This window comes from Procambarus clarkii, chromosome 13 (assembly GCF_040958095.1).
Source record: "Procambarus clarkii isolate CNS0578487 chromosome 13, FALCON_Pclarkii_2.0, whole genome shotgun sequence".
Lineage (NCBI taxonomy): Eukaryota > Metazoa > Arthropoda > Malacostraca > Decapoda > Cambaridae > Procambarus > Procambarus clarkii.
The window spans coordinates 25,172,872-25,200,087 of NC_091162.1; the positions used below are offsets into that span (position 1 = coordinate 25,172,872).

At 44.1% G+C, this 27,216-nt stretch overlaps 1 protein-coding gene across 1 annotated transcript; it reads left to right on the forward strand.

Annotated features, from left to right (window-relative positions):
- LOC138364275 (glutathione S-transferase 3, mitochondrial-like) lies at window positions 1-27,187 on the forward strand. Its single transcript, XM_069323818.1, has 3 exons — window positions 1-110; window positions 21,622-21,752; window positions 26,350-27,187. Exons 1-3 carry the CDS (start codon window positions 55-57, stop codon window positions 26,448-26,450), a joined length of 288 nt encoding a protein of 95 aa, XP_069179919.1. The 5' UTR covers window positions 1-54; the 3' UTR covers window positions 26,451-27,187.
- The last annotated feature ends 29 nt before the right edge of the window (window positions 27,188-27,216 follow it).

A 27,216-nucleotide genomic window follows, 5' to 3' on the forward strand; every position in this document is an offset into this window, starting at 1 on the left:
TCTCATATACAGGTTGGTGGGGCCAGAAAGAAGTTCAAGGTTGAATACCCAACTATGTATCACAAGACAAATGATCATTTCAATTGTTACCAGCGAGCTCATCAAAACACGTAAGTTATCATCTGAGATGTGGCAACAGTTGTTACACATTATTGCCCTGCAAGAAATTAAGTTGGAATTCAGGATCAGTCAATTTGGATATCAGTTATGATCTAGATTCGTACACGAAAGATAGTTACAAAATTTAGAGATGTCAAACTTAATAGTACAGAAGAATATAGTGGATCCTTGTGCTGTGATACTGAGGTACTTGGGAAGTATTATTATTTATGGGCAAGGTATTTTATAAAGTAAATTCATTCAAAGCAAGCTAAGGTTAGTACAGTAGAACCTCGAGTGACAACCGCCTCAAATGGCGACCAATTTGGGTAACGAATGCCCCGATCACCGACAATTCGTCTCGTTAGGCGACCGCTCGTTTGAATACCGTCAACACCACATGGTGGGATCTCTGGCTGCTTCTCGCACATTCTCGGATGCCTCCTCAGACGATGCAAATAAATTATTTTTCTTTGTTTAAAGATGCTATTGATGCTGGGATGTTGCAAAGCATTGACTTTTTTGTAGAAAAACGAAATGAATTTTTTTAAAGAAAAAACAAATGTCAAAAAGGTTCATTCAGTGTTCGGCAGGTAGGCTGCTCCATGTTTTTTAAATAACAAAAAAAAAAAATAACGAAACGGTTGAAACAATTTGAAAAACGGACAAATACCATAAAGGTTCGTTCAGTGTTTGTCGGGTAGGCTGCTCCATTATTGAGAAATAAAGGGAAAAATCCAAAACAAATGGAACACATTTGAAACACAGATAGTCATAATGGAGCAGCCTACCCGACAAACACTATAATTTTTTACAGTGCTTCCCGTGTGGCTGGAAGCATTCTATGTCTGCCAGAGAGGTAAGCGTCCCAAAACAAACCCCTATTCTGGTGAAATTATTGCTACCAAAAGCTGAACAAATGGATAGAATTCCCGAAAAGAAATGAGCAAACGATCATGACGTCACACGTCGCCGCGCCGCTGTCTGGGCAGCTTCCCCCTCCCCGGGAGGAGAAAGGGGGTCACTCTTTCTTTGCACATCTTGCAGTGCCTGGCTTAGCCCTTCCATATACATTGGATTCTCTGTACGGTACTTACCTAGTTGTGTTTGCGGGAATTGAGCTCGGGCTTTTTGGTCCCGCTTCTCACCTGTCATTCGCTCACATGCAGGTTCCTGGGCCTGCTGCTCTATCTTATCTGTGCTGGAAGCTATGTGTGGCAATACTGCCACATGTGTGCCAATTCAGCAATACTGAATGTCATATCCTTCACCACATTGCTTCCTCATGCATTCCGCTTGTCTACTACTCTGACACTGCAATACTTCTTTTCCATGTTTCTTTGGCTCGGTTGGGCTCTCATACCACCGGAGTCCCCTGGAGCGCGTGCCCCTGGGGTCCCGTAGTCAGTCTTTCTCTACCTTATCCCTTCCTTTGGGAATCTTTCATGTGTGGTCATATCCTCGTAGCTCGTACTCCTTGGTTCGGGTACTGGTCTGGTGGCGTGCCTTTGCACCTTTTTTCCTTTTTGTCTTGTGTTGGGACGTGTCACACAACTGTGTTGGCATGGCTTGTTGGGACATGACCAGCGGCTCTGTGTGTTGTTGGTCATGACCCTTTCATTCCCGTTTTGCTACTTGCCTTCTTCGTTCCTCATCTTCCTTCTACGCCCTTGTCCCTGGCCGTTGGTGCTGAGGCTTTACTTCTGGTCTTTTCTTGTGTTTTTTCGTTTTCTAACTTTATCCTACACATTGTGTGTTTTGTTTGTGCCTTTTAGCCCTCCTATTGCCAGGTTTGGGTTTCTGGTTTCCTGGCTTACCCAGCCTGTTGGCGTTTTCACGGTCTCTCGGTTCCCTTCTCTAGCATCGCTTGTTGGGACTGTCGTCTCCGATCTCCTGGTGGGCTCGCGGGCGTTGGGATGTTTTTCTGTACGGCGGACGTTCCATCTCCTCCTTTGCCGGCCTGGGTTTCTGGCTCTGCTGGCTCCGTGGTCGCATCTGAGATCTTCCCGCGGCTCCGCCTCTTCCTAGACTCGATTGGCCCATTGCAGGGCCGGTTCGGTTCTACCTCGAGTCTTTCGCCTTCTGTTGGTGGTCGGGTGGCTTCGTTGATGGTATCCCACCTGCATGCTTCTTCTTGGTGGCAGTGTGGGGTTTTTGGCGGTCCTTCCTTTTCCTTCTGTCACCTTCTTCGGTAGCTTGTGTTGTCAGCGTGGTCTTGTCCTTCTCTTGGGGAGATTTGGGGCCGTCATCTTGCCCCATACTGTCGCCTTGTATCGTGCAGCGCTGGTGGAGCCGCTTCAGCTGGCTTTCGATATTGATGTTACTTATGTGGTGTTTCGCAGCTGTCTCGTGCATTGTTTCACCTTCCGGCCTGCTCTTGCGCTGCCTGAGCCGTCCTAGTCATTGGACAAAGTGCTTTTTTTCTTTTCTTCTCCTCGGTTTGTTGTGGCCCCTTCGGTTCAGGATTGTTCTCCAAGGCTCCTTTTCTGTTGGCATTGGTCTCTGGGGGTCGGGTTGGGGAGCTTCATGCTCTCCTCCGGCGCAGGGGTTTCTGCGGTTTCGGTCTTCCTGTTGGTTTTGTTCATCTGCAGCCGTTTCCTTCTTTTCTGCTGAAGAATGAGACTGCTGCTTTCCGGAGGGGGTCCCTGGGTTGTTGATGCTTGGTTGGTTGGGCCGGGGATGCATCATGTTTGTGTCCAGTGGCAGCTCTTTGCTGTTTTTGCACGCCATGGCTACTGTATCTAGGGACGCTTTTTGGGTTGATCCGGTTTCCTTCTTCCCTGTTCGCGAGGTGCGGGTTTCCCAGGTCACCCGCAGAGTTCTTCAGGCTGGCCGGCCTGCAGTCGTTACCTCGTGTACGTCCCGGGGCCTCGTCGGGCATGTGTCGTTTTGGGTCAGCGGTTCCAGCCAGTTGTGGAGTGAGCACGACCCGCCTCCCAGGTAAGTCCCTAAGTTTTTCCTTTGTGGGTAGTTAGCTCCGTGGGGGTCGAAGGGGCTCCCCCCAGAAAACCAGCGTTGAATGTAATTTAATGCCATTTTCTAGGTGAGACCCGGAGGCTCCCCGCATCCCTCCCTCCCTTCCCCCGGTTGGCGTTTTTTGCGTGTGTTTTGACATCCAGCCTCAGAACTGAAGGGTGGGTAGCCGGCATGAGGGGTCTGGGGCTTCTCCTTCCCCCTCCCGGGGAGGGGGGAACTGCGCAGACAGCGGTGTGGCAACGTGTGACGTCATGATTGTTTGCTCATTTCTTTAGGGGAGTTCTATCCATTTGTTTGGCTTTTGGTAGCAATAATTTCACCAGAATAGGGTTTTTGTTTTGGGATGCTTACTTTCTGGGTGCCTGACCCGGTTGATGGCAGACATAGAATGCTTCCAACCACACGGGGGGTTTCTAGAGGCCATTGCTCCCATGTCTCTCTGAGGGGGCCAGGTTCTGCCTCGTGGTCCCCGGTAGGCCCACAGAACTCCATACACATGACTGATGCCAAAGTCTGACATTAGCATATCAGCCTAGTAAGTCTGACAGTAGCATATCAGCCTAGTAAGCTCCGGGAACCCTCCGGGTCTCACTCAGAAAATGGCGTTTCATTACATTCAATGCTGGTTTTTGCAGAGAATTAATTTTCGGCGCCAGCGGTAATGTTATATTTTAAAGCCGCACAGCATGGTGGTTAACCCTTAAGTTGCGCATCGCATCATATGATGCTTTGATTGATTTGCAGTAAATTTCGCATCGCATCATATGATGCTTTGGAGTACTACGCAAGATTTATATGGCCCGCGGATACATGGGGTTCACCACACCTTCATCAGGGCTCTTGTAAACAGACGCCATTTAAAAAAAAAATTGTGGGACAAATTCCCAAGTGTTAGGGGCCTCAGTATTGAGTGAGCTACCAAGCCTGATGCACGCAGCATGAGCTCACAGCACTGCTGTTCAGCTTGTGACCACAGCATCGCCTAAAAAATGCCATAATATACTTGTTCATGCTATTATGTAGCGATGATATTATTACAGAAGACCCCCGACTGTGATAAAACTGACCAGGGTTCTGATAATAGCAGGATTGTGGTGATATTTAGCGCTGTGCTCCATGGAGGGAGGAGTAATGCTGTGGGAGGGAGGGTAGTGGCGTTGTCTTCTGACTGTGTGGCCACCTTTTATTGACTGCACTCACCATATCAGCTTAGTGGTTCGCTATGGTGAACACAAATGTAGATACTTATATATAACGTGTGTATAGAGGGTATAAACAGCAAGAGGAGTAGATTGGGAGCCGCCATTTTGGTGAGGGAGGTGGTGGTGTCTGCACGACTTATCATGTTGTTTACTGGTGACCACGATGGTCTTTGGGCACCATACCAGTTTACTTGTACAAGTATGGTGAATAAAACAGGTAGATATTTATATATAATGTGTGTATATAGCGTAATAACACCACAAACAGTATTGTTGTAGGAGAAATATTAGTGCGTCTGGCCTTGAAGGCGGCCGCCACCAGCTGACTGTGAGAGTAGCTACGTCTCTCTGCCTTTACTCACCATACAAGCTTAGATGTACAGTTATGGTGAACAAAACATGTAAATACTTGTATATAACGTCTGTATATAAAAGCAAAAACAGTATGGTGGAAGGAGAATGGTGGCAGGTGAGGTGAGGGACGGAGGGAGGGAGGGAGTGGCAGCCAGTGGCGGGCTGCCACTGCCACTCAGCATACCAACTTAGTGGTTTGTTATGGTGAACAACAATGTAGATACTTATACTGTATAAAGCGTCTGTATATAGTGAATAAAAGTAAAAACAGTATTGTGGGAGGAGAATGTGGGTGAGTCAGGTGACTTGAGGGAGGGAGGAAGTAGCAGCCAATGGCGGGCTGCCACTGGCACTGCCACTCAGCATGCCAACTTAGTGGTTCGTTATGGTGAACAAAACATTCAGATACTTATATATAACGTGTGTATATAGTGTAATAACCGACAAAGTATTTGTTCACTGTTTGATGAACATAATTGAATCAACAATATGCAAACCATATTTTTGAGTACAGTGATGATTCACTCATTTTATTATATAAATATATCACACTAGACACTATTGAATAATATTACAGCAAAAAAACTACGAAAAATCAATCAGAGACATTGAAATAATTAGGTAATTATCTCTTTGTGGCAACTCCGGCCTGACAGCTAGTGAGCAACAGACCGCCTGGGACACACGCTGAGTCAGCGCCTGTTTTTTGCCAGACTTCCCCACCCTATAGCAGGCAATATATGTCACTTACGATATTTTTATTATTTTTCCCATGATCAGTGAACACAAATTAACAGGTTAGGAAGAAAAAATATATATATATTTTTTTTTTTATGCGCCTGTGGGTGTCAAATGGTATATAGCCATGTGCCATTTAAGCGTTAAGTTGCTAAGGGGTCCTGGGAAGATTTACACCCCTGTGCGCAAGAAAAAAATTATAAAATTTTGTTTCGTCTTCTAAAAATTTTAATTTGTTTTCCCTGAGCACGGAAAAACTAAAAAAAATTTGTAGGTGACATATTTTGGGCACAATAGGTCGAGGAAGTCTGACAAAATGTGGGCGTTGACAGAGCTGTCGTCAGAGGCGGTCAGCATCACCCGAACTGTCAGGTGGGAGTTGCCACAGATATTATTACATAATTATTTCAATGTCTCTGATTGATTTTTTTCTTAGTTTTTTGCAGTAATATTATTCAATAGTGTGTAGTGTGATAGCTTTATATAATAAAATGTGTGAATCATCGCTATACTGTACTCAAAAGTATAGTGTTCACATTAGTGATTCAAATATTACGTTCATAAAACAATAAACAAATAATTTTGCTGTTATTACACTATATATATATATACACACATTATATATAGGTATCTACATGTTTTGCTCACCATAACTATACAACTAAGCTGATATAGTTAGTTCAGGCACTAAGAGACATCGCTACACACACACACAGTCAGCTGGCGGCTGCCTCCCTCACTCATTCAAGGTCAGACGCACTAAAATTTCTCCCCCCAGCAATACTGTTTGTGGTGTTATTATACTATACACACATTATATATAAGTATCTACATGTTGTATGCACTGTAACTGTACACCTAAGCTTGTAGGATGCCCAAAGAGCATAGTGGCCACCCTCTACCTAGCTAGACAAGTCATGCAGACGACGTCACCTCCGTCACCCAAATGCCTCCTCCCAGCATAATCCTTGTGCTGTTATTACACTAATACACACATTATATATAAGTACAGTATCTACATTTATGTTCACCATAGAGAACCACTGAACTGGTATGGTGAATGCATTATTATTATTATTAACATCTTTATTGACAAAATTAATTACAATTTAGCCTAATCTGAGGATTTTGATAAAGTCTTATTAAAGTGAGGATAGTGCTGGTATTCACTGTCACGCAGGACAGAGGGTCATATATAAGACAATAGGTCTAAACTGCAGGCTGAAGCACATTATATCATGGTTACAGTCAATGTATGGATATGTGAAAACAACTTTCTATTGTGCACTGCCACACAAGGGCAGGGATGGGCTCATAAGTGATGCAGCTTAGAAGTAATATAAATAAAAATTGTTCTTCATTCTTTAAAATGGACAAGCAAATTTTGGATAAATTGTTAGGATGTCGTCCAGAACACCTGAGTCAATAAAATAGTTACACAGTTGGTGGTACAAGAGGCCAGGAGGTCTAAAGTCCTTTACGGTTTCACATTCAACAATATAGTGTTCTAGTGAATGCATTAAAGGTTTATCACAGAGTTTACAATCTGAGTATTCTGGTAGTGGCTCAGCCTCACCAACCTGCCAGATGTGTCTATAGCCAAGGCGAATTCGCGCAATGACTACATCACATTGCCTGGTTCGGTTACTGTGCTGACCATACAAATGCCTATTATTACAAAACTTGTCATAACTTTTAATACTGCAGCTTTCAGGTCTCTGGGCATTTCTTAATTCTTCTAAATCTGAATTAATTTCTTTAATTTGTATGTTTCTAATAATTGCATTAGATAGTCCAAAGCCATAATCAATGTTTTCTTTCCTGCAAGCCTCATTGACCAATTGATCTACAAAGTCATGTTTTCCAATTCCAACATGGGATGGGATCCACACAAATTTTATACAAGAGTTATTATCATCGGCAAAAATTACATTCCATTTAATATTACAAGCTACTTCCAACATACATTGTGATGGGTTATTTAAGGACTGCAGAGCACTTTGAGTCACAGAAAATAACTCCACCACCATTGAGCTTAAGGTATTCAGTGGCTAGATAAAGGCCCAATAGCTCGGTCTGTGTCGTGCTTGCCCAGTTGTTCAATCTCTGTGTACTAGAGATGATCATTTCATTCCCTTTATATACTGCACATGCACAACCTGTTCTACCAGTGCCTAACTGCACAGAGCCATCAGTAAAGGCATAGGATTCAGTCGTTTGAGAATTTGAAGATGACTGTCAATAGCTTCTAATGTTATACATCTCAAAATGTCAGTGTTATACATTTGTTTTACACTGATGGGGATATAATGCAGAGAGACCTCCACATCTTTCCAAGGGGGAATATAGTGAGCAATTTTATCAGGATTAAGAGACACATTCAGTTTCAGAAGATTATAGGCACAACAACTGAGCCACACACCGTCAGATGCCGAAGAAATATAAGAAAATTCACTTTCGCAAACAGAGTGGTAGACGGTTGGAACAAGTTAGGTGAGAAGGTGGTGGAGGCCAAGACCGTCAGTAGTTTCAAAGCGTTATATGACAAAGAGTGCTGGGAAGACGGGACACCACGAGCGTCGCTCTCATCCTGTAACTACACTTGGGTAATTACTCTAAGGTAATTACACACTGTAGGGAGCTTTTTGCGGCGGATTGAGGGAACAGCCAGAATTGTTTAGAATGGATCTCAATTTAATTTGAATAGAGCTGGGGGGACCATTATTTTTCAAAGTTTTGGCGCAAAACATAGTACTAAGTAGAACTATTCTTTCGTAAATGGAAGGTAAGTTTAGTTCCTTTCTCATGTTAACAATAAGTTGTTTCAGGTAGCTATCCAACTGTCCTAGACAGTTCTAGGACAACCCAGGATGATGCGCATGTCATCATTCTGTACTACATCTAGGCCTTGTAATTGTTTAGGAGAAAAATTAAGAAGATGCAAGGCATAATAATCAACAACAGATCGTATAAAGGCAATATAAAAACTACGAGCATATTTCATGTTAATGCCAAATCCTTTGCCAACAAGAATTTTGAGAGGTTTAAGACGCTCAACTAGTTTTTTGCGCAGGTTGCTGACGAGATTTGTATCATTAACCTCGACTCTAAGATATTTATAAGACTCACAAGTCTCCACGGGCACTCCATTAATAGTATAGTTAACATGAAGAGAATGGGGAATAAGAACCCTTGTTTTATCAACAGAGATTATGAAGCCACATTCTACTACTTTTTTGGAGAATGCATCAAGTAACACTTGTAGCCTTGGTTTACTGTGTGCCATAATACAAATATCATCAGCATAACATATAACAGTTTCCGTAGGTTGTACAGGTATGTCATGGATAAGTTTGTGCGTAAGTATATTGAAGAGCATAGGGCTTAGGACACTACCTTCTCCCTCTGTCCTTCAGCATTACTCCTCCCACACAGCACTAATTGTCACAACAATCCTGCTATCATCACAATCCTGGTCATTTTTATCACAGTCAGGGGTCATCTGTAATATTGTCATCGCTAAATGAATATGAAAAACACATAGGATTGGCCTAGATGCAAAGGAAGTAGTTAAGCGGTACTCATCGGTGCTTACCAGTACAGTATAATAAGAAGAGTAAAGTGTTCCTATTATAAGAATAGATTCAAAGAAGCAAAAGGCAACATGAAAAGCACATGGAGAGCCATCTCTAACATTCTAGGAGCTAAACAACATTCACATAACAAGATAAAAATCTCCAAGAATGGTTATACACCTACAACAGATCTTGAAACAGCAACTGAATTTAATAGCTTCTTTTCATCGATTGGTGCTAACCTTGCCCGAAAGATCCCACAGACCCAGACACATGTTATCACATATCTTTCAGGTAGCTATCCAAACTATCTTCTCCTCTCACCGATCAGCCCTACAGAGGTTGTGTCCATCATACACTCACTAAAATCCAAAGCTGGGAACATTAGTGAAATACCATCCATGGTATACAAGAGTGCCTCCCATGCCCTTGCACTTCCCATAGCATTGCTGTTCAATAAATCTCTAGAATGTCATACCTTCTCTGACATCCTTAAAAAAAAAGAGTAACACCAGTTCATAAAGGAGGTAACATGGCAGACATAAATAATTACAGACCCATATCAAATCTACCTTTATTATAAAAAATATATGAAAATTTTTTTTACAAATAGCTCTACTCCTATCTCGTAAAATTCAATATACTAAGTCCCTGTCAGTTGGGCTTCCGCTTCCAAAAAGAGTACCAATGATGCAATTGTTAGTCTGCTTGACTTAATCTACTCGGCCCTTGACAAAAGTGAGTTTCCAATTGGACTCTGACCTGAGAAAGGCTTTTGATACTGTTAACCATAACTACCTCTTACTTAAACTCCAACATTATGGAATCCGCGGCCTTGCCCTAAACTATATCCGATCCTATCTTAGTGACAGACACCAATATGGGGCCATCAATGACGTAACCTCTCCTACTCTACTACAAACCGTAGGGGTGCCACAAGGCAGCATCCTAGGACCTCTCCTATTTCTTATATACATCAATGATCTGCCTAATGTCTCTAACATGCTTAAACCAATTTTGTTTGCTAATGATACTACTCTCATCTACTCTAACCCCAACTCATTCATATTAAATAATGTTGTAAACAATTAACTAAAAAAAAGTCCACTTGTGGATGTCAACCAACAAACTTACACTAAACATAGAAAAGACCTACTACATCTTATTTGGAAGCAAATCAACAAATGCAATTCAGCTTCAGATAGATAATGTAAACATTAGCAATAAAAATGATGGAAAGTTCTTTTGCCTATACCTAGACAAGAGACTCAACTTCAGCACCCACATTCAACACATAACTAAAATGGTTTCTAAAACTGTTGGTATACTCTCTAAGATCAGATATTATGTACCCTACTCTGCTCTCCTCTCACTCTATTATGTACTTATCTATCCATATCTTACTTATGGTATCTGTGCTTGGGGTTCAACCTCTGCAAACTACCTCAAGCCCATCATCACCCAGCAGAAATCTGCTATCAGGATAATAACAAACTCTGCTTTCAGACAACACACAGCTCCCCTGTTTAAATCCCTAAACATGCTAAACATAAATTCACTCCATACATTCTCTTGTGCCTATTACATTTATTAAACCCTTTTCTGGGGGGAGCCCCGTCGGCTCCCCGGAGCTATCCCAGGCTGATATGCTAATGTCAGACTTTGGCATCAGTCATGTGTATGGAGTTCTTAGGCCTACCGGGGACCACGGCCAGAACCGGGCCCCCTCAGAGAGGCAAGGGGAGCAATGGCCTATAGAAGCCCCCGTGTAGTTGGAAGCATTCTATGTCTGCCATCGACCGGAACAGGCACCCAGAAAGGTAAGCGCCCCAAAACAAACCCCTATTCTGGTTAAAATTGCTACCTAAAACCGAACTAGTGGATAGAACTCCCCAACCGAAAACAAGCAAACTAGTGTGACGTCACATACTGCCGCGCCGCTGTCTGCGCAGCTCCCCCCTCCCCGGGAGGGGGAAGGGGGAGCCCCAGACCCCCCGCGCCGGCTACCCACACCTCGGTTCTTGAGGCTGATGCTATAGGCGATGGTCGTGTGCTCTGGCTCCGGTGTCGCTACTGCACTGTGCTTTGTGTGTGGTGTTAGTTTTGTGGGTGCGAGAGCCAGGAGTTATCTTCAGTACTCGGGCTGCATGCGCCTAGGGCTGCCTTCCCTAGGTGCCCTGTAAGTACTGCCCTTGGGGCTTGGGGCCACCTTCCACAGGCTACTCGGGGTCTGCCTCTGCTGGTCCGTTTTACCTTTCGGTTTTTCGGCCGCCTGTTGGGCTCTTGGGTGTTCTGTTCTCCCTTGTTACCGGCAGGTAAGAGGCAGTTTGCACTGGTAGGGGCGCAGGGTGCTGCTCAGCTTGTAATTCCCGACATCGCGGCCGGCTCTGTTCCTTGGGGTTCGCTGTCCTCTTGCGGGGTTTTGTTTTTCTTTTTGTTTTTGCCTGGTGGGGGGTTCTGTCATTTTATTCAGTTTGTTTTTGCCCTTCCACTGTTCTCCTCGGTGGCGCCCCCTGCTAGGTCCCCGTGAGTGTACACGTCTCTGGGGTTCAGCTTTAGAAGTTTGCTTGGTTTCAGGTGCTGGTTGCTCGGTGTCCGAACCCGAGGGTTTTCCCGCGGCTCCGCCTCTTTCAGCAGATCGGGCCGGTACGTCACGTAGCTGGTTCGATCTTCTCCTCGAGTCTTCGCGTATGGTTTTTTTGACTCGAGTCTATCATCATCTCTATGGTGATCAGGTGGCCTCCTTGTTGGTGTCCCACCTGAGGGCTTCTTCTCGGCGGCAGTATGAAGTTTCCTGGCGGTCCTTCCGTTTCTTTTTGCGTCTTCGTCGTGTTAGCTCTTTGTCTGTTCGGGTGGTCTTGTCCTTCCTCTCGTGGTTGTTTCAGGACCGTCATCTTATGCCTAACACTGTCGCTTCGTATCGTGCGGCGCTGGCGGAGCCGCTTCAGCTTGCTTTCGGTATCGATGTTACGTCTGCGCCGTTTCGCAAGCTGTCTCGTGCATTGTTTCACCTCCGGCCTGCTCATGCGTCGCCTGAGCCGTCCTGGTCTTTGGACAGAGTGCTCGCTTTCCTTTCATCTCCTCGTTTCGTTGTGGCCCCTTCGGTCCAGGATTGTTTTTCCAAGGCACTTTTCTTGTTGGCTTTGGCCTCTGGGGGTCGGGTAGGGGAGCTTCATGCTCTCCTCCGGCGCAGGGGTTTCTGCTCTTTTGGTCGTGGTGATAGTTTTGTTCGTTTGCAGCCGTCTCCTTCTTTTCTGGCGAAGAATGAGACTGCTGCGTTCCGGAGGGGTCCATGGGTGGTTGATGCTTGGTTGGTCAGGCCGGGGGTGCATCATGTTTTGTGTCCGGTTGCGGCGCTTCGCCGTTATTTGCGCGCCACAGCTTCTGTGTCCGGGGACGCGCTGTGGGTTGATCCGGTTTCCCTTCTTCCCTGTTCGCGGGTTCGGGTCTCTCAGGTCGTCCGCAGGGTTATTAGGTCCAGCCAGCCTGCGGTCTATCCCCGTGCCCATGACGTTCGCAAGTTCGCGGCTCTTGCTGCCGTCTTTGGGAATATGTCTTGGTCTGATATTCGGGCGCGGGGATTTTGGCGGTCGAACAGGGTCCTGGCTGCTCGTTACCTTGTGAATGTCCCTGGGCCTCGTCGGGCCTGTGTTGCTTTGGGTCGGCGGTTGCAGCCAGTTGTCTCGGCTTCGAGTTGAGGGGTGAGCGACGACCGCCTCCTGGGTAAGTCCCTCTTTTTCTGTCTGTGGGTAGTTAGCTCCGGGGAGCCGACGGGGCTCCCCCCAGAAAACCAGCGTTGAATGTAATGAAACGCCATTTTCTGGGTGAGTCCCGGAGGCTCCCCGGCATTCCTCCCTCCCTCCGGTCGGCGGTTTTTTCGCGTTTTTGACATCCAGCCTCAAGAACTGAGGTGTGGGTAGCCGGCGCGGGGGGTCTGGGGCTCCCCCTTCCCCCTCCCGGGGAGGGGGGAGCTGCGCAGACAGCGGCGCGGCAGTATGTGACGTCACACTAGTTTGCTTGTTTTCGGTTGGGGAGTTCTATCCACTAGTTCGGTTTTAGGTAGCAATTTTAACCAGAATAGGGGTTTGTTTTGGGGCGCTTACCTTTCTGGGTGCCTGTTCCGGTCGATGGCAGACATAGAATGCTTCCAACTACACGGGGGCTTCTATAGGCCATTGCTCCCCTTGCCTCTCTGAGGGGGCCCGGTTCTGGCCGTGGTCCCCGGTAGGCCTAAGAACTCCATACACATGACTGATGCCAAAGTCTGACATTAGCATATCAGCCTGGGATAGCTCCGGGGAGCCTCCGGGACTCACCCAGAAAATGGCGTTTCATTACATTCAACGCTGGTTTTTTTACGTGCAAACCCTGTTCTGAAACTCTTCCTGGACAGATGTAATAGAACACATAATCACCACACCAGACATAAATATCTCTGATATCCCTAGAGTCAAACTAAATTTGGGTAAACACACTATGCAAATAAAGGGACCTAGTCTATGGAACTCACTCCCCAATGAACTGAAAAGCTGTCCAACTTTTGCCTTATTCAAAAATAAAACCAAAAGTATCTAATTTCATCTTCATAGTCTTCTACCTAGAGCTTCATCTTCACACTGTTTCTAGTGCTACCCAATCCCCCATTCTTTGTACCTAAGCCATATTCTTCACCATTGTGATCTTAGATCATCTGTTATCATGGTTGTTGTATTTAGTGCATATTCTACTGCATTATTCCTTGTAATGATCCTCATATTGTGCTTCAGTGATCCAATGTATAACCCTGAGATGTTTTCTTAATTGTACTTAAGATTCCTTGTTCATTATTATGTATTGTTATTACTGTGTATTGTTCTGATCTGCTTTTGTCAGAAATTCTTGCATTGTACCTGTAAACATTTTTTTTTTTGACAATTTTACTGTAATTATCCTACTTAAAATCATCTGTACTTGTAAAGTAAAGCTGTAAAGTACCTGTTAAACACTTTTTATCAATTTTACTCTTATATATCTAAAACTCTGTTAGTTTAAGGACTTGCCCAAAACGCTATGCGTGCTAGTGGCTTTACAAGATTGTAATTTCAACTCAAACTGTATGTTCTCTCTTAACCCCCAATGTACTTTCTTGTATATAAATAAATAAATAAATAAATAATAGCAGTTACATATTTATGTTGACATTTTTAGGTGATGCTGTGGTCACAAGCTGAACAGCAATGCTGTTAGCTCATGCTGCGTGCACCAGCCTTGGTTGCTCCAACAGTACTGTGGCTCTCACACCGGAGAATTTTGCCCACGATTTTTTTTAAACACGGCGTCTGTTTACAAGAGCCCTGAGGAAGCTGATGTGAACCCCGTGTAGCCGCGGGACATTTATCGTGCCTGGCACCCTATGGCGTATATATATACGCCATGCGCACGGTGGGACATGTTACTCATGGCGTATATATACACCCCATGCGCAGTTTAAGGGTTAAAAGAAAGAAGTATTCTTGTATTATTTAGAAGAATACAACTCACCAAAACATCTGCCTATGTACAGTATAACAATTACACATGTTAATATGATAGATATCCAACAATAAACATTTGGATAATTACATAAGTACTGTATTTACATATTTGGCATTCATTAGCATTATGCAGTCTGCTCATCCTTCTGTATTCTGTTGTATTTTGTTATTTTATCATAAATCTGCAGTAATGTTAGGTGTGTTAGGCATAATTTTCCTTCCCTCAAGTTGTGATGCCCAAACCACACACCAGAAGATGAAGAAATGATGACGTTGTGGTCCATCCTGGACCATTATCAAGTCTTGTGTGAGCTAGTGGGCTAGGACAGACCAAAACATCGTTGTTTTTCATGTTCTGATGTGTGGTTTGTTCTTCATATCTTCAACCATGTTATTGTGACTACCTGTCTTTCCTCAAGCTGCTTGTTTCTTTACATACCTAATACTCTCTAGGTGTTTTGCTATGCTTATCCTTTGTAGGGGATGCTTGTCAGTGACACTAGTCTGAAGTTAAGTGCCTCTTCCCTATCAAACAAATAAACAAATTCTTCCATATCAAACTGTAAACAAACGAACAAATTCTTTTAAAATTGCCGTGAGCTTGTTGTTCCCATCTTCCCTGCTCATATGGGGAAAGGGGGAAGTAGTTCACCGCCTGCTAGGATCTGAGCCATCAGTTCTGTCGCTAATGTAGTGGTTCCTGTGTCATCTTTCTTCTGAACTGGCTCCTCTGTCTAGCCAAGTGCTGTGGTGGTTGTTCTTGGTGGCTTTTCCTGTACACTGTAGTGTAGTGCGAGCCTGTCTTTGAAAGTGTTTGGAGCTGTATGTGCTCAGGGTTACCTTCCCTGTGTGCTCCCTAGCACTGCTCTTGCATTGCCAGAGTTATCCTCTCTGGATTGTTTGGCAGTCACTCCCTTAGAGGTCCTCCTTGCTTGTAGTGGTCCTCGCCTAGGGTGAGTCAGGGGTCACTTGGCTTCCATCTTGACCCGAGTTGGGTCAAGAACGCCAACATCAACTTTGGCTAGTGGGGTGCACAGATGGTTTGTGGGCTTCCATTCAGTGCACCGAGGTTGGCCTTCACAACCATGTAACCAGGCCAGGCTGTATCGGCCTACTTTTAGGTCCGGCGTAGCATTCCCAGTGCTTGGATGTCTTGCTTGGTTTACCCCTTTGGCCCTGGAAATCTCCTATAGAATTGTACGAGATTTCTACACTCGGGGCATCCGGATGGTTGCTTACCCAGATGCCCTGAGGCTGCCCCGTTTTGCCTATAGGGACCCATACTTGGGGGCTGGGGGTCGCTTCGACCTTGGTTCAGTCCGTGCCCCCTCATCCTTCCCCCTGTTGTGGTTCGTTCTGGACCCCCCTCCCCTGCTTCTGGTTCTGAAGCGTCTGAGGGTTTCGGAGTCGGGGCAGGGTTTAGATGGCCTTTTCTTTAGGGGCCAGTGCTCTGGGGGATGACTCGGCCCCGGGTCACGAGGAGGGGGATCCTGGGGCTGGGGAGGAGCTGACTTGGGGGCCCTTGGGCACCGCTGGACCCCGCTTGGGTTTTTCTACCCTTGGAGCGGGACTTATTGTTACAAGGAGTGGGGTTCTCTTTTTTCCCCCTCTGCATACGAGTTGGATTTGGTGTCTGCCCATGCCCGGGTTTGGTTCAGTGTTCCCTCGGGTGCGTCGGTTCCGTCTTTCCAGAGGTTTTCGGCTTCCCGCATCCAACTGTCTGTGGTGCGGGCGGCCCTGGCGGCTTACCTCCTGCATGACCCGGATTATGCCTCGGTGATGGATCCGTCGTCTTTCAAGTTTGGGACTTCGTTCTCTTTTTGGGTCCATTACGAGGTTCCAGAGTCGTCCTGACTGGCGGACTGTCTTGTATTCGCTTTGGAGTCTTGGCATTCTTTCTGTCGTTCCTGCACGCTTGAGTGGTGCGAGGTTTCGACAGCGGTTCAGGTTTTCCTGTGGGAAAACACCTCAATGAGTCCTTGTTTGCTCCTGCCCTTCCCCCGGGATGTTGGCGTTCTGCAGCTCCATGTGCAGGTTCCCTCCATTTCGGCTGCACAGGTGGCTGAGGATTTGCACACCCGGGGCCTCTTGGCTTTGGCCTTGCGCTTCTTTTCCCTCCTGGAGCTGTCTTCGGACGGGCTTGGGGAGGATGTGGGGGGTGCTCAGGGCCGTTCTGGGGTCCGGTGCCTTTGGCTCGGCGGCTCGCACGTCGGCTGCCTTGTTGAAGCAGTTTGAGCCAATCTTGCGGGATATGGTTGAGCTGTTTTAGGCTTCCCGGCTTGCATGTCGGCAGGCGGTGCTTGCCTCCTCTCTGAAATCGGCCTGGGCCCTGGCTTTTAGGTTGTCTTCGCCTTTTCCTCAGCTTTTTGCGCCTTTAGCTGTGGCGCACTATATTCAGGCTGCTTCGACTAGTTGCCGTCCCATGTCTGATGACCCGCAGGCAGGTCGACAATCCGGCTCCATTCGAACTGCTCCCTGGTGGTTCATTGCTTGAACCGAGGGGGTTTGATGTGGTCCTTGGCTCTTTGGCGCTGATTGCTTTGGGTGACTCATCTGCTGAGTTCTCGGGGTTTGGCTCTCCTGGCGGTTCACGTGCGGGGAGTGTCCAATGTCTTGGCCGACGGCCTGTCTCATTTTGTTCCCCGTCTACGGAATGGACGGTCGACACCGACTCCTTCTGTTGGCTTTGCCGGACGTTCGGACATTCCGAGATGGACCTCTTCGCGACGGCGTGGTCGCACCGCCTTTCCCTGTATGTGGCGCCCTTCCCAGACTGCAAGGCTGTCAGGGTCGATGCCTTTCGGCAGGACTGGTCGAGGTGGGGGTTCCTGTACCTCTTTTCCCCGGTTCAGCTGTTGCTCCAGGTCCTGGCTTGCTTGGAGACTTACCAGGAGTGAGTTGTCCTCTTAGCCCCGTGGTTGCCAGCCCAGCCGTGATTTCAGGCGCTGCTTGCTCGGTGTCCGAACCCGGAGGTTTTCCCATAGCTCCGCCTCTTCCAGCAGATTGAACCACCACATCACGTGCTTGGTTTGGTCTTCTCCTCGAGTCTTCGCGTATGGTATTTTTTATTTGAGTTTATCATTATCTCTATGGTGATCAGGTGGCTTCCTTGTTAGTGTCCCACCTGTGGGCTTCGTCTTGGCGGCAGTATGAAGTTTCCTGGCTCTCTTTTGCCAGGAAAACTATTTTTTTTTCTTCCGGTTCTTTTTGCGTCTTTGTAGTTATACTTCCCTTTCTGTTAGGGTGGTGGTGTCCTATCTCTCTTGGTGGTTCCAGGACCGTCATCTTATGCCTAACACTGTCGCCTCATATCGGGCGGCACTGGCAGAGCCGCTTCAGCTTGCTTTCAGTATTGATGTAATGTCTGCACTGGTTCGCAAGCTGTCTCATTCGTTGTTTCACCTCAGGCCTGCTCATGCGCCGCCTGAGCCATCCTGGTCTTTGGACAGTGTGCTCTTTTTTTCTTTCTTCTCCTCGGTTTGTTGTAGCCCCTTCGGTTCAGGATTGTTTCTCGAAGGCTCTTTTCCTGTTGGTATTAGCCTCTGGGGGTCGAGTCGGTGAGCTTCATGCTCTCCTCCGGTGCAGGGCTTTCTGCTCCTTCAGTTGTGGTGATAGGTTTGTTCATTTGCAGCTGTCTCCTTCTTTTCTGGCAAAGAATGAGACTGCTGCTTTCCGGAGGGGTCCTTGGGTTGTTAATCCTTGGTTGGTTAGGCTGGGGGTGCAAAATGTTTTGTGTCCGGTTGCAGCCCTCCGGCGTTATTTGCGCGCCATGGCTTTTGTGTCCGGGGACGCGCTTTGGGTTGATCCGGTTTCCCTTTTTCCCTGTTCGTGGGTGCGGGTCTCCCAGGTCGTCCACAGGGTTATAAACACTTTCGCCTGCCCAGCTAAGGTTAAAAAAAAAGCGGTATGTGCGCGCGGCTTTTTTGTCGCTTAAGCGTCAAAATAAAAATGTGTATACTCTTTTTACTCTCCTGACCTTAGTTCTCGAGCTACGTATTTCATTTTGGTACCAACGTGTTCGCAATAAAATTCTCTAGAAGAACATCAGTAAAAAATGTCACGAAAGGTATAGGGATACCAGCACCAAGTGAAAACCTAAGTAGGTGACTCGCCGTGAGCGCCCAACAGCAACAAAATGTTTTTACTCTTGGGATTGTTATCACCTCCACACTTGTCCTACAGCGTTAATTTTAGTATCAATGGACTCGCAATGAAATTCCCAACACGGTGATATGAATATAAACGTAGAATAATGGTCGCGGCCCACCCACAAGAGTGTGGGAAGTGGCGGAACTGTTACCCGGTATTGGTGACGCGACGACACATGTGCGATATGGCGCTTTGAAAGTTTATACTTATTTCACTGTCCTGACATTATTATTCTATGTACGTCATTCATTTTTGTGCCAATGTGTTTGCAACAGAATGTTCTATGAGCCCGTATGTAAAAAAGATCAACAAAGCGTAAGATAGAATAGCGCCAAATATAAAACAACGCTGGAACATATCAGTGAGCGTCAAACACACACAAAATGTTTTTACTGTTGTTATGTTTGTCAAGTTTATACTTGTTGCACACAGTTATTTTTGGTTGTACATTGATCGGAATAAAATTCCCTAAACAGACATATGCATATAATACATGATATGGGGGAAGCATTACCAGTATAAACGGCTAAAGTCACCCACCTGCAACCCGTTTGGGACACTCCTGCAGACACACGCTACACCCAAAAAAAAATCTATGAAGGTTCGAGGCTACTTAAGGCAGTTTATGTGATACAGTGTTCATTCTGGTATCAAAATACTCGTTTCAGTTTGTAGTTCATGTGATTTTCAGAATCAACTGAATCGCTGAAGGTTCAACATTTGAGTCGGAGTCAGAGTCATCTGACAAAACCGTCTCCTCAAATGGCAGTATGCCAGACATCTCGGGTTCTGATTCGGTTGCTGCTTCAGCTTGAGGTGTTGAAGTGAACAAAGGCCGCCTCACACCAGATGGTCCGGGAGTTTGCATGGTGTCAGCATAGGCAGGGCCTGTGTCATGATTTATGTCTGGAGCGTGCCGCAAGTGTTGAGATACTGTTGCTGTTTGAGGCCAATCTTCCGGGTCCCAGCGCAATAGGGCCCAAATTGCCACCTCGTGGAACTGTAGCAATGTTAGCTTTTTTTGATCAGTTGTGTTGTATTGGTACAAAACAAAGGCATTATGCAATGCCATTTGCAGGAAATAAAACGTTATCTTTTTGGTCCACTTGTGAGTTTTCCTGGTAAAATGGTAATACCATTTGATCGAAGTGGTCCACACCTTTCATGAACTTATTGTACCATGCAGCCTAGTGGTGAGAAAGAGAACCTCATGGTGCGCAGTTTGAAACAAACCCAAAGTAAATCGGATTAAAATTGAATTTTATACAAATATTTTTTTGAGGACATCATTTTATGACCACATTGCGAAAGCGGTTAGGCAAACAGGACTCCAGGTTATGTCCTGATCCGCATAAAGTGTTAAGTCTAGCCAGCTTGCGGTCCATCCCCGTGCCCATGATGTTGGCAAGTTTGCTGCTCTTGCTGCTGTCTTTGGCAACATGTCCTGGTCTGACATTCGGGCGGGGGGTTTTGGTGGTCGAACAGGGTCTTTGCTGCTCGATATCTCGTGAATGTTCATGGGCCTAGTCAGGCTTTTGTCGCGTTGGGTTGGCGGTTGCAGCCAGTTGTCTCGCCTTTGAGTTGAGGAAGTGAGCAGCGACTGCCTCCTGGTTAAGTCCCTCTACTTTTTCCTTATCTCCGTTAAGTTAGCTCCGGGTAGTTAGCTTTGCTCCGGGGAGCCGAAGGGGCTTTCCCCAGAAAACCAGCGTTGAATGTAATGAAACATCCATTTTCTGGGTGAGACCCGGAGGCTCCCTGGCATCCCTCACTCCCTCCGGTCGGCGTTTTTTTTTTGCGTGTTTTGACATCCAGCCTCAGAACTGAAAGGTGGATAGCCAGCGAGGAGGTCTGGGGGCATCCCCTTCCCCCCTCCCGGGGAGGGGAGAGCTGCACAGACAGCGGCGCGGCGACGTGTGATGTCATGCTCGTTTGCTCGTTTCTTTTAGGGGGAGTTCTATCCACTTGTTCAGCTTTTGGTAGCAAAATTTTCACTAGAATAGGGGTTTGTTTTAGGATGCTTACCTTTCTGGGTGCCTGACGCAGTCGATGGCAGACATAGAATGCTTCCAATCACATGGGGGTTTCTATTGGTCATTGCTCCCCATGCCTCTCTGAGGGGGCCAGGTTCTGGCTCGTGGTCCCCAGTTGGCCCACAGAACTCCATTCACATGACTGATGCCAAAGTCTGACATTAGCATATCAGCCTAGTAAGCTCTGGGGAGCCTCCGGGTCTCACCCAGAAAATGGCGCTTCATTACATTCAACGCTGGTTTTTTATGACCACTATGTTGTTTGGACACCATGCAGCTTACTTGTACAGTTATGGCGAATAAAACATGTAAATATTTATATATAATGTGTGTATATAGTGTAAAAACAGCACAAACAGTATTGTGGGAGGAGGAATGTTTGTGAGTGAGGGAGGGAGCGTCAACTGACTGTGTTGGCGACCTCAATTATTGAGGTCTTGACCCACCATATCAGCTTAGTTGTACAGTTATTTTCGCACATTTTATTTTATAAATATATCACACTACACACTATTGAATAACATTACTGCAAAAACAGAGAAAAAATCAATCAGACACATTGAAATAATTAAGTCATAATAATATCTTTGTGGTGACTCCCGTGAGTGGAGCAGACCGCCACAGGATGCCTAGTCTGTCAATACCTCAATTTTGCCAGACTTCCCCACCCTATTGGGGCCAAAATATGTCGCCTACGATTTTGTTATTATTTTTCCTGTGATCAGAGAACACCAATAAACACTTTTATAAGACGAAAAAAATTAGAATTTTTGTATTTATTGCGCCTGGCGGTGTCGAAGGGTATTAATAGCTGAGCAGCACGGGGGTTAAGGACCAAGGCTGGGGATTGATGATGGCCTGCCATCATAGCTGCTCACATAGTTTTTGTATTCTTTCTTACATGGATGGGTCCTTAAGTACTGGATTACTTAAGTGCATTACTGGATTTTAAATAGAGTAATAATTCAAATATTTCTTATTTCAGACTTGAGAATTATCCACAGTTCCTGTTTCTTTTACTTTTGGGAGGTCTCTACAACCCCATAGTGAGTGCTACTGGAGGAGCCGTCTGGTGTATTGGACGTATTGTTTATGCTCTGGGTTACTACACAGGAGGTATGTTGATGCCACACACATTTTCACAATTGTATGATGGATAAAACCCACACAAGTACATTATTTTCATCAAATATAGTACATTGTGGCACAAAATTTGTTTCACTTCATACAATTATTTCAACCATGATCATTGTGCAAGCCATGTCATAATCACAAACTATTAACACCAACACACTCAATGATCATTACTAGCACTACAATGAGTAAAGATAATATCATTATTTTCATCACATTCAGTAGCTTGTGGAAGAAGATTTGCTTCAGTTGACACCAGGAAAATACTTGTGTCCACCACAACCACCAACGAAGCTGGCACTATGTTGATTGTGTCATAAACACCACTAGCATGGTCACCACCCTTCTCTCTCCCAACACTAACTACCAGCTTCCTACCACCACATTCTCAGCAGAATTAGATATTGTTGAAAGAAATATGCCCCAATTGACAATTCAGTATATCATCAAAGCAATAATGGAAAGAGAAGTGAACTTGGAAATTCTTTGTTATATTAATAATATAATTGATTAACTATACACTATTATCAGTGTAGTTAATCAACTATATTGAAAATAAAATAATATAACTTATAAACTTCACCATAATATAACTGGGGTAACTATAAATTTGAGATAATTGGAATATTGGATTAATGACATACTGCGTTACTTTTCCTTTTGGTGCCTTTCGATGATTCCGAGGATCAACGTTCCCATGACCCCGATCTCTGACCAGGTTACTTAAGTCGAACCTGGTCAGCCAAGCTGTTTGGTGCAGCTTCTCGCAGCCTGATGTACGAATCACAGTCTAGTTGATCAAGTATCTTTTGAAGGTGTTTATCAAGTTCTCTTTTGAACACTGTGAGAGGTTAGCCAGTTAGGCCCGTTATGTGTCGAGGGAACGTGTTGAAAAGTCTTCGACCTTTGATGTTGATAGTTCTCACTGTGTACCTATTGCACCTCTACTTTTCAACAGAGCTATTCTGCACATCCTGCCATGCCTCCTAGTTTCATGTGATGTTATTTCCCTGTGCAGATTTAGAAGCAGTCCTAGTATTTTCCAAGTGTTAATTATTATGTAACTTTCCTACCTGCAATCAAGGGAATGCAGATTTAAATATTTTAAGCAGTCCTAATAATTTAGGTGTTTTATTGAGTAGATTTTAGCAGCAAATAAACTTTGCACACTCTCCAAGTCAGCAATGGCAATAAGATCTTCCGACACGATTACTCCCTAATCTTTTATATTGCATTTTCCTTCAATTTGATTTGACTGCATTTTATACAATATGTATGTGGTTTCTATTTTGATATATTCATTTTTTCATAGTGCAGTACAGTATGTGGAACTTATTTTCATTAAACGTTATTTTCCGAGGCCCAGTGAAAGACCTGGTTGACATCAGATTGGAGGTTTGATGCATCCTCTATATTGTCTACTCTTTGCAGATCTTAGTGTCATCTGCAAAGTATGATACAGTACTATAGTTTGTATACTTGGCTATGGTCTGATATGAGGATGAAAAAAAAGTACTGGAGCAAGCACAGTATCTTGAGTGAGTGAGTTTTGCGTGGTGGATGATCCAGACTTTACTTTGTTGACTTATTTCATTCTGGGTTCTGTTCATTAGGAAATTAAAAATCCACCTCCCTACTTGGCCATTAATTCCTTTTGTGCACATTTTGGGTTTAATAATGCCATTGTCACAGTTGTCTAAAGCTTTTGCGAAATCTGTGTATATTACATCATCGTTTTACTTGTCTCTGACGGCATCTAAGGTTGTCATAGTTGTCCAGCACTTGTGAGAGGCAGAAGTGCTCTGTTCTGAAGCCATGTTTTCCATGGTCATGTAGACACTGTGATTGTATGTGTTTGTGATCTTAGTTCTTGGCTCTTTCAAAGATTTTTATGATGTGTGATGTTAGAGCTATTGGTCTATCATTTTTTGCAGCTGCTTTATTTCCTCCTTTGTGAAATGGTGCGTTCTCTGTTCTTGAAGTATGTTGAGGATAACATGTGTATCTAGGCTCTATCTTCAAAAGATATTTAGGGCCGGTGATGGTGGTTTTTTGCAATTCTTGATTAATATACTGTAGAATTCCAAGAGTCTGGGTGCAGATTGCATGGGCATGCTGTCTATGGCTACTTCAAAGTCAAGTGAGGTTAGGGTGACATCTGACATGTGGTTAAATGGTAGTACATATCACATTCATAAAGAAATCATTTGGATCATTGATCTTCATTGTGTTCAGGAGTTCACTGAACAGACTGTAGCCTAAATAGTATTTCACTTATTTCTTTGTTGTCATCTGTGAAGGTTCCATCACCCTTGCTCAAGGGCACAATGCTAGATGTATTTTTATTCTAGATTTTGCATAGTAGAAAAAGCATGTTGGCTTCCTCTTTCACTTAAGGCCTTTTGTTCTCTTTGCCTCTCCTGGATTTTATATTAGTCTTGCAACTTTAGCTCCATTTGTTTCTATTTCTCTACATCGCCTTCCTTGTCATCCTTGGGGTAGAGTGGAGAGTTTGAGATGTTCTGAGATTTCATTTTGTTGCCTATAGAGTGAACGCTGTTCTTATTCCAGTTTGCATCTTTTTCTCTTTCTCCTTGGTGGTATGTGAGTTGTGCATATTTCTACTGGTAGTGTGCCTGTTTTCTCAAGGCATTTGGTTTAAGTTTGCATTATCTAACTGTCTTTCCCAGCATATTTCTGTGAGGTCTTGGTTTATTTGTTCCCAATTTATCTGTATATTATTCAAATTGAATTTGCTGAATTTTCCTCTTGGATTTGAGACTGGTTGCACAGTTATTGTGTATGCATGTCTGAACTTCAATTGGGTTGTGATCTGGGATCGAACCTGGAATTCTCAATTGTGTGTCGAGAACGAACCCGACAACTAGTACTACTGGGACCCGACTACTGCTGGAACCCGACTACTATCGGGACCAGGTATTTGACAGAGTTGATGGTAGAGTTTTGACATTTCTTGTTATTATTTTCCCTCTTTCTGTTAGCAAAAAATCTCTGTGGTATGTATGGATGTTGCTATAATCATAATGGCATTCTTTTGATTTTATAGGAAATGCTTGGCAATCTCTGTTAAAACATTCCTTTATGTTTAATGGATTTGTACAGTTTTAGGTGAAAAAAATTTGCAATTTTCAGAGCAACATGTACCTGTATTTATAATATTTCTGGACTTTCTTGGGTGTTTATACTTGCATGTTCCATTACTTCTTCCTGATAGCCCATATTTACATATACCCCCATGCATAATATTGACAGGTTCCTGGTTCATGCTTTGTTGGACTATCTTGGTTTATCCATAGTACACTTTGTGTTCACTCTCTGCTGAAAGATTAAGGTCGAGGTCTTATAGATTCCTGTGGTTGCTCAGTCACTTCCTTAACTGCTTCTACTGTTCCTTTCTGGCCACTTGTGCATGGGTTAGCTACATATCCTTCTTGCAATTCTTATATCCTGTGTAACCTCCTCCATCTTTCCTGATGAAAGCTCTTTTTCCCAGTTGAATTTCCTTGCCTAACTTATCATGTTCACTAATGTCGACTTGATTCAACTACAAGATTTTTTAATACTTTATTTTCCTTCAGGATTTTTCCTTTTAATTTCCCTATCCTTGTGTTCCTTATCCTTGCATAATTCCTGTATTTGACCTTCCAGAGCTGAAACTTTGTTTCTCAAACCACCATTATCCTGCAGGGACATTTTAGGCATCGTCCTCAGGGCTAGCCAGCTCAGTTATTTGTCAGGCTTTTCATTGTATGCTTCAGTGAGTGAAGTGGAGGGACGGATACCTGAACACTTTATCACATTTGGACCACCTTGCAGATGATGAGTCACAATAATGTGGCTGAAATATGAAGACTAAACCTCATACCAGAAGATGAGACGATAAAATTTTGGTCTGTAAAGATCATTATCAAGTCAATTGGGATGACACCATCTTGTATCAGTGTTGTTTGGTGCTTTTGAGCAGGTATTGATTCATTTACCTGGAACATTAGAATATGTATTAGCACATCCACAAGGTTGGCCAACACCACTTATTTGAAGACAGTAAGAGAGTTCCCTGTAGAGCAGAGTGGTCCAGAAAGGACCATGAATGAGTGGGCTGGCTAGCTGTGCTTCTGGGTTATTGAGCTCTCATTTAGTGTTGAGCGAGCACAAGAGGAATGATTTAGCCGCAACACTGAGTGTTTATGTGGGTAAAATTGGGGTTATAAATGTTCCTAAGCAGTTGGTGGTTTTAGAGCACTCCAACCAACCAACTGTTTGGTTGTTTGGAGTGCTCCATTTTCTCTTAGTTCTGTTGTGATCTCAGATTTTTATGCTCCCATTTGCATCTTTAAGGGGGCTAGGTTATGGACCTGGTATCTGGTAGGTCTCATGGGTTTGTTGAGGCCTGGTGTGTGTTCCAAAGAATGAAAGGTTCCAGGATGCAGCATTTGGGAGCTACCAGAAAGAGGCATTTCATTACATTTAGCACTGATTTTTGTTTTTTGTGAGTACAGTATTTCAATAAATGTTTGTTTTAAAACAATTGTTTTAATGGATAATTTTTTGTTTTCAGATCCCAAAAATAGAGTGAAGGGGTCCTTTGCTTACTTTGGCTTATTTGCCATGTTATACTGTGTTATTCGCCTAGCCACTGGCTTGCTGGGTTGGTTTTAAGGAATTTGTTTATAAAGTTTATTCAAAGATGTGTAATTTTGTCAACATTGAGTATTGTAAGTAATTGTTGGGGATAATATTCATATAGTGTTGTTGGGTGGACTGTATACATCATTTAAATAATTTAATATTTTGTAATTGAAATATCCTTGCACAAAGTGATATATGCATATATTATGGCAATAAAAACCACTAGAATGTAAAGTAGAAAAATGTCATGCATTTGTAAGTACAATATACTAATTATAGATTATTTTAAAATATTTTTATGTGATTTTTTAAATATTTTAGATAAAGTTTCCAGGTACAGTATTCATATACTCTAAGGTGTTTTATATTATGCAAAAATTCTAGAAGTGTGCTATCCCTGAATATTATTAAATTGGATGAATAGAACCAAGGGAGGGGGGGCAAGTAACTTTCTAAAAATGAAAATGAAAAGTGGCAACTTTTGAAGATTGGGACAGTCTAATATGCCCTATATTTAGTTCACCATTACAAGCATTCATTCCAAGATTTATTTTGGTAATAAAGAGATATATATTTTCCAATTTGAAGTTTAATATTTTGTCTAGGGATAAGTTCAGTGATTTTATGTAACATGTTTAGGTTTCAACTTATCTCTTACAAAGTTTGTTGGTGATATCTTTTACTGTTTACATAAGTGTTCTGGCACCACTGGTGCACAGGAAAGACATGCTTCATTGTTTATTTGATTAATAAAAAGAATGTCCTTTTTTAATTTTTGATTCCAGACTTTCAGAAT